Source organism: Phyllopteryx taeniolatus, chromosome 3, assembly GCF_024500385.1.
Source record: "Phyllopteryx taeniolatus isolate TA_2022b chromosome 3, UOR_Ptae_1.2, whole genome shotgun sequence".
Lineage (NCBI taxonomy): Eukaryota > Metazoa > Chordata > Actinopteri > Syngnathiformes > Syngnathidae > Phyllopteryx > Phyllopteryx taeniolatus.
The window spans coordinates 23,281,478-23,295,167 of record NC_084504.1 but is presented as its reverse complement, the minus strand read 5'-3'; the positions used below and the strand labels follow the sequence as shown (position 1 = coordinate 23,295,167).

The 13,690-nt window shown below is 41.5% G+C and overlaps 1 protein-coding gene across 1 annotated transcript; it reads right to left on the bottom strand.

Moving 5' to 3' along the window:
• Nucleotides 1-53: 53 nt before the first annotated feature.
• ubox5 (U-box domain containing 5) lies at nucleotides 54-11,436 on the bottom strand. The gene is made up of 8 exons (XM_061767745.1): nucleotides 11,052-11,436; nucleotides 10,826-10,889; nucleotides 7,767-7,868; nucleotides 6,110-6,816; nucleotides 5,216-5,772; nucleotides 3,724-3,918; nucleotides 2,298-2,570; nucleotides 54-2,167 (listed from the first exon to the last, which is right to left on the bottom strand). Exons 2-7 carry the CDS (start codon nucleotides 10,877-10,879, stop codon nucleotides 2,344-2,346), a joined length of 1,842 nt encoding a protein of 613 aa, XP_061623729.1. The 5' UTR covers nucleotides 10,880-10,889; nucleotides 11,052-11,436; the 3' UTR covers nucleotides 54-2,167; nucleotides 2,298-2,343.
• Between the last annotated feature and the right edge of the window lie 2,254 nt (nucleotides 11,437-13,690).

Sequence of the window (13,690 nt, the reverse complement as noted above, 5' to 3'; positions counted from 1 at the left end):
CAATAACCATTTTGATAACTCGGCACAATGGAGGAAAAAAAAAAAAACCTATACACAAGAGTTTCATTATTTTATTAACTTGTACAGGATAGTAAGCAGCAGAGAGTACAGCTTTTCTAATATAGGGAATGAAAGTTAAAAGTTGTCAGAAAGATAAAAATTGAAAAATAAATAAGTAATGAAGTCTTTGTACTTTCTTACGTCCCTATCATTTGAGTCCTGTATGATTGGTTACATTAATGTAGCTGTTTTGGAGCAGTTTATTAATATGAATATTTATCTAACATGACCAAAACATGAAAAAAATGCAAATAAAATACATCATACTCACCAGATATGCTGATATTGTGTGAATTGCTACAGCTGTGTTGCCTCTTAGTGTGACTGTGAGTGCGAATGGTTGTTTGTCTCTATGTGCCCTGCGATTGGCTGGCGACCGGTTCAGGGTGTCGATAGCTGGGATAGGCTCCAGCAGCCTGCGACCCTCGTGAGGAGAAGTGGGACAGAAAATGGATGGATGGATGGATGTTTTGTTCATCGAACTTGGCTGTAATAGCTTTTGCTTACATCAATCAGAGGACGGAAAAAAACGCTGACCCTATAGAAACCGATTTAAATTTAAACTAAAAAAAAACAAACAAAAAATGTAAAATCTCATGAAATACCTTCCAACTAGTTAAAAATATTTTTTTTAGTTTGACCCTACCAAATTATTTTCAACTATTGCATTCAGGGGCAACACGTTGATGTTGTGGTTCACATATCTGTCTCACAGTTTTGAGGGTTCCAACCTTAGCATGTTCTCTCCGTGCTTGCATAGATTTTATCTAGTCAACAACAACAACAACAACAAAAAAGCACTGATCTATTTATCTGATGCCAGTTTGCATGCAATTCTTGCAGAGCGGATGCAGGATCACGACCTTGATTACTCTACATGTTGTCGTGGAAACCAACATGCTTGTCAATGTGGTCGCCCAACGTTTTTTTTTTTGGTAATGTAAAAGTCTTGGGGTCACTTTGTACCTTTTTACGGGCTCAGCGGCACATCCCGAGTGGGAAACAAACAGTGGACGCTCCGAAGTAGAACACCTGCGGAGTCGCCGTCAGCACAGCGCACTAGACTTGATTTCAGCCAGCATCTGGGGGTGTTTTTTTATTTTTCATTTGGCACGTCTGCCTCAAAGTCGAGAAGTGCCATCTTCGAATCTCGGCTTCCTGCGTGGATGACTTTCCACTGTGATTTCCCACTAGCTTGCCGTGACACATTTGTATGCTGTGGGAAATGATCAGATTTCACTTGAATTGGTACAAAAAAAAAAATATTCACCACAAATAATGGTTCTGTGTTCATCTATCTATGCCAGTGATGTATAGTGATAAACAGATCAAATAAATGTTCTTCCACTAGATGGCAGAAGCTACATAATGAACCAGTGTATCCACTTTTTGGGACATTTTGTTTGTGTTGTCGTGAGATGTATTTTTTTTTTTTCCCCATGTAAAATACAGACAGGTACATCTTAAGTTAGAATATGTTAGAAACGTCAATTTCAGTACTCATACATTATATAGAGTCATTAAACACTTGGGAAAATACTTTTCAAAGGGCAAATGCCTAATTTCTACATTACAAATCATTTTCATTGTTTCCTGCTTGTTATGGAATATTTTAGATTCTAGAGTTGGTGAATTTTGGGTTCTCAGTTCCTGTAAGCTATATATAAGTATATTAAAAAATATATATTTCACTCTGTGTTTAGTGCAGCTCTATAATTTCCAAATTTCTAAAATAATTTCACTTGTTGAATTGAACTACCTAACTAAATAATCTTTTGCCACTATTCTAATTTATTGAGATGCACCGGTATGTGGCTTGGTTTAATAAAGGTTGGGAAACACAAACTTTGCTGATCATTTCTTGACTTAATTGCTGCATTTATTCTTCCAAATATCCGAAATAGCAGTGTGAATGTGACATGGTGGGTTGCATGACACTAGACGGTTAGATGAAGCTGTTTAAAAAAAAAAGCTTCAGTCATGAAGCTTCAGTCTCCACACGTCCCTCTTTATGCATTTAGCCTGTGGCTACGCTGCACACTGTCCTCAGGCTTCTTTGTGTTCCCACAAGCCATCCGAACCAAGGCTGTGGCGCTCGATGAAGAGACTACAAAAAGGGAGAGGAAAACAGTTGTGTTTCTATGTTTTCTTTCAAATCAGTTTTGCACAATACTTCGTGACATCCTCCGCACACCTGAGAATGTAGCGACGAACAAGGACAAACATCATTTCTGTACCTTCGGCTTGAGAGCAAATTGTTTCTTTGCGCTGTCTCCGGGCAGGCTAGTGATGCACGCGAATGATGTCGCTGCGAGAGGTGGCGCTTCGGCAGGTAGAGCACATGATGCGGGCGGAGGCCGTTGCCGTGGCGACGGAGTTCCGCGCGGGTGCCGAGTTACTTTGCAGGCAGGCGCGGCACAGCAAGTGGCCGCAGAGCAGCCGGTAAACGGGCGACGGCCGCGTCGAGTATGGAGAGAGTACGCGGGAACAAGACGAACACGTCTTCTCGTCTGGGAAGGACAAAAAGTTGGAAAAAGTAAGGAGAAGGATCGCTGAGTTCAGGGTTCTGCCTGACTGAAAGTGAGGCCGAGGTGGTCCATTCGCCACTGGCGAAAACAGACACCTTTTTTGTGTCATTTTATGATTCTTTAACATTTTCACTTTCTTATATCATAGATTACAGCAGGGGTCGGGAACCTGCAGCTTACGAGCCACATGCGGCTCGTTTGAGGACTGCATCTGCCTCGCAGATAAATCTTTGTTGACAATTCTTAACACAAATAATAGTCTCCCCCCTCAAAATTGTTATGTATTTTAATAAGGAAAATAGCACACTATAAAATTTTACTTTATATAACATTTAGCAATAACAATTATATATAATATACAGAACGAAACAGTTAGTACATCATTATTAATTTAGTGCGGCTCCTTCCGGTGTGGGTGACTTTGCCATTGGGGGCAGTATAATACAGTCATGCAAACACCATTGAAGATGAGTTACACAACTACTGTAAATAACTCAGTAAGCTGCAGTAGTATTAGTTATTTTCTGCAGAGCATAAAGAATATATGCCGTGAGTATTTCCTATTATGTGTTAGCATTAAGATAGCGTATTTTAAGGAAAAGTTATGTGGTTGTTTTAAATACACGTGTAATTCTGTTTTATGTTTAGTTTCGCAGTAAACTTGAACTGAGAGTACTATTACTTTTTTTAAAGGATTTTTTTTTTTTACTGCCAAATTGTTGCTTGTTGTGAAGAGAGCGGCGTGATTTAAATTTTTGCTAACAAGTCAAAGCAAAAAAAAATAAAAAAAATCACATGAAGTCACTCATATCTCAAGGCACCCCCCTGTATGTTGAAGTGCCACATCTCAACTAACAGACAAGTTTTGTATTTCTTAGATGAGCTAAGTTTAGTTTCAGAGGCGGAAGAAGATACGGGGAGAGTCGACACGTCACCAAATCCTCTGCAAGCCATTTACTTTTTAGGGTAATGATGTAAGATGAGTTTAAAAGTATATCTAACTGTTTTGGGATCATATTTTGTAGCATATTCACAGTTTAAATTATGAATAAAGGTAAGGCGGGGGTTACCATAACAGTATTTTATCCAGAAACTGAATTGTCAAGACATGTTTTATTCTTTTTCCATAGCTCACCTGCAGCACTAGGAGTAGTGGCCTGACACTGAGTTGAGGAGTCCAGTGACTCAGTGACAGGAGGGGCCGGCCCACGCATAGACAAGTTTGACGTAAAGGAGGGTCGTCCCTTTAAGACGGAAAAGAGGGCGTCGTCCAGGCTGGCTGACAGACGTTGTTCATGCGAGCTGCTGCTGCTTGGCCCTCTGGAAGAGACTTCACAGGAAATAAAGGTAAACACACTCACTCAAGTTAATAATTGATTAATGGGGACATATTATGGAATATTGACTTTTTTTTGAAGTGGTCGTAAACAAATAGTTGGGCCTCTGGAGCGGCTGCCCACCCATCAAGTGTGAACATATACAACCAAGTACATCCTTTGTCATCTGCTTATTTCTGAAAAAAAGTATCTGTTCGAGAGTTCTTCTGCACTACCGCCCTTACATTACACTGGGGTTGATTTACATAATATCTGCCACCACAACAACTTTCTCCACCCAACCCAGAGCCCCTTTCAAGCGGCTATACTGTTTAAAACACTATCATGCGTGAACACATACAACCCTAACGGGTGCGACGCGCCCTGCTATCATGTCAAGCCAAGTCAAAAGGTAAGCAGAGCTGGATTGAGTGATGTTGTTGGCACAGATGAATGTTCCTCCTGAAAAGTGCCTTAATTGTAATGCAGTGTTACGAACACTAAATGTTATCAGTTTCATTTTACGCAAGTCCACCGGGGTGAGTCCGCGATGAGTGAGCGATAAATGATTGACACCTCGTAACTCATGCCTTCTGTCTCGGATTGGTTGTTTTTACTCAGGCGCAGCAGTTTCGTGTGTATCAAATTACAGGCAGAAGATGAACCTAAACGTTTTGTGGAATATCTTGACAGTGCATCATTTTCAGTTCAGGTCAGCGGTAGTCACTCGTTTTCTGTCACCTGGAAGTATCCTAGTGCTTATTGTTAACAAACAATAGGAAAAAGGTCTACATGTTAATAATTGGACACTTGTTTTCTAGGTGATTGATGCAGGAAAGACCTAATACACACACGTACAGTGTCGTGAAAAAGTATTTGTCTCCTCAAATTCTTATTTTTTTTTGTGCACAGGTTCCCCACTTTAATGTTTAAGATCATCAAACAAATGCAAAAATCAGACCAAGATAACTCAAGTAAACACAAAAAGTTGTTTTTAAAATGGTATTTTTTTTAAGGGGAGAAAAAGTTAAAAAAATAAATAAAATAAATAAAAATTAAAAATAAAAAAAATAAAGCTACCTGGCCCTGTGTGAAAAAGTAACTGCCCCCTAAAGCTAATAACTGGTTGGGACACACTCAGCAGAAACAAATGATATATAAATAAATAACAACATTTAAAAGCGGTTTATCTTTGTCTGAGGTTTACATTTATTTGATGATCTTAAACATGAAAGTGGGGAAACGATGCAAAAACAGAAAAAGGATTTGAGAAGGGGGCAAATACTTTTTCATTTGAGGAAATACTCTCACCTGAGTTTGTGTCACTTCTTGGTCGTTTAGTTTGAGGTAGTAGTAGTTGCACAGCTGCAGGTGGTTCTGATTCACTCAAGTGTCGTTTCTTCACTCCGTCAATCTCAAGTGTTGTGTTTTTGTTAAGAAGCATTGAGTCACATGGAGCATTTCCGTGATCCGACGACTGTCCCGATGCGGGGTCCTCTCTTGTGGCAGCCATCATACAGTGATTACCGTTTGCCGCCAGAGAGCCAATGAGCCTTGAGGGTTGTGGCTTCTCTGCCTCCCCTCGTCTCCCCGTTGTCCCGTCCCTCCTCGTGCCACCATTCTGTAGGAGGAAATAGTCGATTCGCCTTTTCAACTGGGGATTTGGGAGCGGCTGGGAGGCGGCCGTGAAGGGGACGCCGGTGAACGGGTCGCTCGGGGGTCTCCCCCAGGAGGCTTCCCTCTTCTGGTGCTCCTCCAGGGTGGTGCTGTCCACAGACATGCCGCTCGGAAGCAGCATGGGAAGAGCCATTACTTCCTGGGTTATGGGGTCGAGGAACTCCTCTGGGATTGAATTAAGAGATTGAATGCTAGAATCAGATGGAAATACAGCACATAGGTGTCATAGTGTAAATAGTCAAATTATAGTAAAATATAGCCAAATCACCAGACGCATCTGACAGATTTAGTTATTCTATTGTCACCTATGCCTGTTTGAAATGCTTTTTTTGTTAAAAAAAAAAACATGGGATCAGTATAGTTGAGCATGAATTCGCATGAGTGGCAAATTTTGTTGTATACAGTAAATGGTTGTTTGTATTACGTGTGCTATAATTCAAAGATACACATCTCCTTTAATCTTAAGGGGTCAACGTAAAGACGGCACATATGTTTGCAAAATATGCAGTAGAAAGCCAACACTTTTACCTCGGAGGTGTGCCTTGGCAGGGCTGTTTGATTTGATAGACAGCTGGGACAGGTTGATGTAACAGTCTTTGATTGGCCTTGTGGATGTGCTCAATCTTCTCAACTTCCTCCAGGGGGCAGCAACTAGCTGGTTGCCCCCACACTGCCAAAGCCTTGAGGCCGAGCGCCGACGCAGAGCCGCCGAAAGGCAGAGTGACGCGGAGCTGCGTGACAGACGTCAAAGAAAGGTGTCCTCGGCTCCACAGCTCCTCCCGCCGACCGTCGTCAGCGGGGGGAGGAGGAGAGGACACGAATGGAGGTCGCGGATGAAATGGAGGACGGGAGAAACTAACTTTTGTTTCCTCCTTGAGTTCACAACGACCCACCAATTTAAACTCATGCTCAGACCTGCCTGATTGAGTATGAATCTTTGGCCGAGGCACATCCAAAGTCTTCTCACCAGACCTCTGAGCCTGGAGATTCCGCTGGTGGCCATTCAACAGACGAGCTGGATGGCACTGCTGTTGTTTTCCGCTCTTCTGCTCCAGACTTCCCTGCGTCTGAAGCCCGTCGTTAACCTGTTCCTGGCCAATATTCTGAGGGGGAAGTGGATCGGAGCTGGTGCTGATCTCCAGTCTCTTGCTGCACTGTCCTCGGTCGAAGCCCCAGGGCCACAGCTCCACGTCCACCCTGCAAAGCTCCACCTGGAAGCCGAACCTTAACGTCACCTGTTGAACGACGACGGTCTGTTAGCAACGAGGACTGGAAAACTTCAAATGCTGTGGAACCTTAAAAGTTGAACCATTAGAAAAATACACCTCTAAATTTGCACAAAAACCCCACAGTGTAAGAAAAGTTTAAGATTTTCAAAGGGGAAATGCGTTGTCTTTATGCAATGTGAAGTTCCGGCACAGCAGTAATCGTCCTTGTCCTGACTGTCTGTCACTCATCATTGAAATTATTTCATTATAACATTATTTAATGTCTTTTTAAACTTGTATGACTAGTGTTGTCATGACGCCAAAATTCTGCATGAAGTACCACAGCAAAACCCTCAAACATCATTAAAAGCAGTGGGCTCTGCTGTACTGTTATTGTGTGGGGCCACAGAGGGCAAATAAAGTACACTCCAGTTCTATGCGGGGTGCTCATCTCGCTTTTGTTCTTTCCACATTGGAATACATTTAATATTTTACTGGAGTGACTAAAGAACAGCTCGAAGCAGACACACATCTGTTTTTGGATGAACTGTTCGCTAATCTTTAGAACTGTGCAGAAGTACCCGTACAAAAAAAATACAAGGTATTGATTCCTTTTTGATGGCGAGGAATTACAGTACTAGAATACCGTGCAACCCTATTTGATGTTAAGGATGTTAAAATATTGTGCGCCTGTATGGTTAAGAACAATTTCATGACGGTGACACTTTGACGTGGAAAAGGTTTATTTCAATTTCCGTTATTTCGGAAACATTGATTCTGAAACCAAAGCAATCAGTTTGTGTTCTTCTTTCAAGGTTCTGTTGTATAATTTTGATTTGTACAAACACCAAGAGTGTCGTGAGGCAATCTAGCCAAACGTGTTTAAAATGAGTACATATACAGAATATAGTGTACATGAGACACTTGAACCATAAGAACCAACTACCAGTAGAGCTCGACTAACAGCAACACCTCACCTGCACAGGAGGACGTAAAAAGTACTCCAGTTTGAAGCCACGCCTCCGCAGAGCGGGGTCCGCCGATATAAGGTTTGTGACATCGTACCCATCGGCACACACCTTCGGTTGGAAATGAAAGAAAAACACGCAAGAGTTAAAACACATTGACAGCGAGCCAATGAGACTAAATTCTTCCTACAGAGATAAAGTAGCTTTTTTTTGGACTAAACTTTATATAAAAGCCCTTAACAATGTGGCCGAGAACCTCATGGAAATCCATGTGTCTGTTGCCTTAAGACAAACTAGTCGGTGAGACAAGGATGACGTGCATTCAATTCAAATGACTGAAGACCCTCCAATTTCATAAGAATGTCCAAGGATGAGGTGACAAATCCAATGCAGAAACAAATTTAAGCAGACCGAGCGTGTAGAAAATACAGCTATTCTTATGGTACGACAAGACGGAGATAAAAGAGCATAAGGCCAGCGATGATTCAGTCTCCCACACACCACTCTGGCCCTTGACGTCTTTATTTTCAGGCCTTTTGTCCTCCACCTTCACACTGCGCTTTTTTTTTTTCTTCGTTTCCCAAGTCTACCAAGACTCTTGTAGCCTTACAGAGGACGAACTGTGCCATTTACTGGATAAAGGAGGGAAAACAACATAAATGTGGTCATGTGACACTAAGTGTATTCGGTGAAGCAAGAGTGGTCAAAGTGCTTTATATACTGAAAGCCATATTTACAATGGATGCGAAACAGGGCTATGGATTTCAAACCTTTGGTCATGAAAATGCACCACCAGTACCATATTTCTCGCAAAGAGTGGAATCTGCTCTAAATAGACACTATGCCTCCATTGATCAGCGGGTTTTGACTTGAACAAATAAATGCCGCGCATCAAATAAAGGCATAATTTCCCGTGAGGAAAAAAATAAAATAAAATGCTGGTCCCACCAGCAGCTGACATGTTAGCAAGGGGTGAAATTCTCTGTATGTGATGTGTGTGTCTACATATATATCCACACATACAAAAATACATATTTACTCCATATAATTCTGCTATATACACTGTATACATACAAACAATACATGTAGTATATATACCATATTTATAAACAGTACATACTGCATTGTAACTAGGCTTTACACGATCAGGATTTTTGGGGCCGATCACCAAGTTTAAAAAAAAAACGATAACTGATCACCAATCCAATCACAAGATGGAGCAATGTGTCCATTTACATGACTTGTTCATTTATTGTATATACTTGTGTACTTTATGACTTGTTCATTTATTGTCTATACTTGTGGACTGTATACTGAGTACTATATCCATGCATCCATCCATTTTCGGTACTGCTTATCCTCACTCGGGTAGCGGGCGTGCTGGAGCCCATCCCAGCTCAAAATTATTCTCTAGCATTTTAGACAAAAGTTAAAACATCAATGACCTCCAGGGGGCATTCAAAGATTGGCCACTGACATCAGTTTAGGTCAGCTCAACATTACAACATGACAGAAATAATGGGTGCTGTAACTTACTGTAATTAAGTTACTTTATTGCAATTAAATTACTTAAATAAATACTGTTAATGACATGCTTACGCTAACTTTCTCACTGTCCCGGCTATATGGACGGGTGTTGTCCAGAGTTTACGTCCGTTTGGCTTTTACTCCCCCCCACCCCTCCACGCAAATTTCACTTTTTGAATGGAATTATGGAAATAAATAACTTTTTTCATCCATCCATCCATTTTCTGAGCCGCTTCTCCTCACGAGGGTCGCGGGCGTGCTGGAGCCTATCCTAGTTATCTTTGGACAGGAGGCGGGGTACACCCTGAACTGGTTGCCAGCCAATCGCAGGGCACATATAAACAAACAACCAGTCGCACTCACATTCACACCTACGAGCAATTTAGAGTTGTCAATTAACCTACCATGCATGTTTTTGGGATGTGGGAGGAAACCGGAGTGCCCGGAGAAAACCCACGCAGGCACGGGGAGAACATGCAAACTCCAGACAGGCGGGGCCGGGGATTGAACCCCGGTCCACAGAACTGTGAAGCTTCAGGTGCATGCAATGGGCGCCTGCCGTCTGGCAGGGGCGCCTTACTGAAAACTGATATCATTCACTATGTGTTTTGATTGGGTCTGCATGTGTATACCAGGACTTTATCATGCCAGCGATACACAAACAGCCTGTAGAAAATGCCTCCAAAGCCATTTATTGTTAGGGAAAATATGTTACTTATAATTCAGGTGCCTTAAGCATTTAGTAATTTTGTGTTCATTTGTACTGTATATTTGTAAATCGAGCGGTCCAGTTCACAAGGCTTGTGCATGGGCAGTGATGTCACGGTGAGTGGCTGGAAGCAGACAGTGCGAATGTATGTGGCCCTTCAACAATAAAAAAAACAACTAATTAAGGAATCAATAAAGTGATAAGCATTTGAATTAGTCTGTTTGTGAATTAGAGTAGTTGGAAAAATGTCCAAATCCTCTGATTTAAACCTTTCAACAGTAACAATTCTCTGGCTTCTGTAGGATTCTGTCATGGAGGCAGACTTATTGTTGTTTGTGTTTAATCAAAATAAAACATTTGCAAACATCTGCTTTTACTTTGGAAAACAACGATCCACAGTTTCCCTATTTTCTGACATGTTATGGACACAACCAGTAACTGAATCATCATGAATTTATGGAAAAAATAATAGTCAGTTGAATATACTTTCATTGACATGCAGTTGAACCTAAAGCAGCCGCAGAAGTGTATATCAAACTATTAGTTCTTCGCAATATTCATTACCCAAGAAGTAGATCTGTTTCAAAAAGGTTGGTGAGTACGACATAACTCCCTATAATGTGATTCTGCTTAATTGTTATTTGTTTTTGTTTCATCATTAAACAATAAAACAACTGGCTAATAAAGAGTAATCGAGGGAAAAAAAGATTTTCCAATGATCATTAATGCAAAATATTTTTTTATCTGATTAATCAATGGAATAATCGATAGAATAATTGATCCTAAAAGTATTCGATTGTTACAGCCCTAGTTGAATGGCTGAATAGAATACCTTGCTGCAGCTGATGTTTGTGTTGAAGTGTGGCAGGCACAGATTCACGACCATGTCCTCCAACCTTAGAGGGGGAAAAAAACAAAACAAACAAAAACAAAAACACAATACAATTCAGAGTCATAACGCTTTTGTAGGTCAAGGAAGAAGCACAATGCATTCAGCAACTCAACATGGACTCACGCCATTTAGTGTTGACTCAAGTGTTCATACTCAAGAGGCTCACCTTTCATGAACACAGGTCAGGGTAACATGCCTTCGCAAGGATGCTCAGCTAACTAATTAAGGAGCGATGTAGTCGACTAAATATTATTCTATTTCTATGTCCATGATGACTTCACAGCCCAAATGAGCCATTGAGAAAGTATTGCGCTGCATTCAAGTACGTACTTATGAGCTAACGATATAAATATAATAACCAAGGTTTAAGACCCTGCACGTCACAGACAGCGAATAGTGCTTATTATTCGATTTAAAGGGGATTAGTTTCCGTTTTAAAGTTGTTAGTTTATGTTAGAGCATGTAAATGCGAACGCCGGTTCTAATTTACTGCTAGCTAGCTTGATTGCTAACAGCTACGGAATGTGAGAAGGGACGAATTTGGCAAACGCGAAAGGCGCTTTCATAAAGTGCTGTGCTGAAGCAAGACTAAGGGTGAACGTTTTCAGTATATCTACTTATTCACAAATGTCTCAATCAAAATACAGACTCGATTTTAATTGGCGAACTATTTATTTTTCATCTCACCAGTCTATATAAAGCCCAACCCCATTCTATTCTATGGGAAACAATTATGTTATCTTATAAAAGAAATGAAATCAATTAAATAATTAACATGACACTAAAAGAACTAACATCCTAAGAACGTTTCTGAATATTTGAGCAGGTCTGACGTTATTACGTAATTAAAGCAAAAAACAAAAAAAAAACATACAAGCAATGGCGAATAAATGTGAGGAGGGCACAAGGATTACAATAAACAAATAATTTGTTTATTTTTTATATTTTATAGATACAAACTAAGCAAATACATGATTAGAAGTTTTGTATATAATAGAGATTTTGAGTAGCAAAATATTTTTTCCCCAGTTCCAAGCTACTTCGGACCTTCTTTCTTCTTTTCCTCTCGGCTTGTCCCGTTAGGGGTCGCCACAGCGCGTCATCCTTTTCCATGAGAGCCTATCTCCTGCATCCTCCTCTCGAACACCAACTGCCATCATGTCTTCCCTCACGACATCCATCAACCTTCTCTTTGGTCTTCCTCGAGCTCTCTTGCCTGGCAGCTCCATCCTCATCATCCTTCTACCAATATACTCACTCTCTCTCCTCTGGACGTGTCCAAACCATTGAAGTCTGCTCTCTCTAACTTTGTCTCCAAAACATCGAACCTTGGCTGTCCCTCTGATGAGCTCATTTCTAATTTTATCCAACCTGGTCACTCCGAGAGCGAACCTCAACATCTTCATTTCCGCCACCTCCAGCTCTGCTTCCTGTTTTCTCTTCAGTGCCACTGTCTCTAATCCATACATCATGGCTGGCCTCACCACTGTTTTATAAACTTTGCCCTTCATCCTAGCAGAGACTCTTCTGTCACATAACACACCTGACACCTTCCTCCACCCGTTCCAACCTGCTTGGACCCGTTTCTTCACTTCCTGACCAGACTCACCATTGCTCTGGACGGTTGACCCCAAGTATTTAAAGTCCTCTACCCTTGCCATCTCTTCTCCCTGTAGCCTCATTCTTCCCCCACCACCCCTCTCATTCATGCACATATATTCTGTTTTACTTCGGCTAATCTTCATTCCTCTTCTTTCCAGTGCATGCCTCCATCTTTCTAACTGTTCCTCCAGCTGCTCCCTGCTTTCACTGCAGATCACAATGTCATCTGCAAACATCATGGTCCACGGGGATTCCAGTCTAACCTCATCTGTCAGCCTATCCATCACCACTGCAAAAAGGAAGGGGCTCAGGGCTGATCCCTGATGCAGTCCCACGTCCACCTTAAATTCTTCTGTCACACCGACAGCATACCTCACCGCTGTTCTGCTGCCCTCGTACATGTCCTGTATTATTCTAACATACTTCTCTGCCAAACCAGACTTCCGCATGCAGTACCACAGTTCCTCTCTGGGTACTCTGTCATAGGCTTTCTCTAGATCTACAAAGACACAATGTAGCTCCTTCTGACCTTCTCTGTACTTTTCCATCAACATCCTCAAGGCAAATAATGCATCTGTGGTACTCTTTCTAGGCATGAAACCATACTGTTGCTCGCAAATACTCACTTCTGTCCTGAGTCTAGCCTCCACTACTCTTTCCCATAACTTTATTGTGTGGCTCATCAACTTTATTCCTCTATAGTTGCCACAGCTCTGCACATCACCTTTGTTCTTAAAAATGGGCACCAGTACACTTTTCCTCCATTCCTCAGGCATCTTCTCACGCACTAGAATTCTATTGAACAAGCTGGTCAAAAACTCCACAGCCACCTCTCCTAGATGCTTCCATACCTCCACAGGAATGTCATCAGGACCAACTGCCTTTCCATTTTCCATTCTCTTTAATGCCTTTCTAACTTCCCCCTTACTAATCATTGCCACTTCCTGGTCCACCACACTTGCCTCTTCTACTCTCTCTTCTCTATCATTTTCCTCATTCATCAACTCCTCGAAGTATTCTTTCCATCTACCTAGCACACTGCTGGCACCAGTCAACATATTTCCATCTCTATCCTTAATCACCCTAACCTGCTGCACATCCTTCCCATCTCTATCCCTCTGTCTGGCCAGCCTGTATAGATCCTTTTCTCCTTCTTTAGTGTCCAACCTGCCATACATGTCATCATATGCCTCTTGTTTTGCC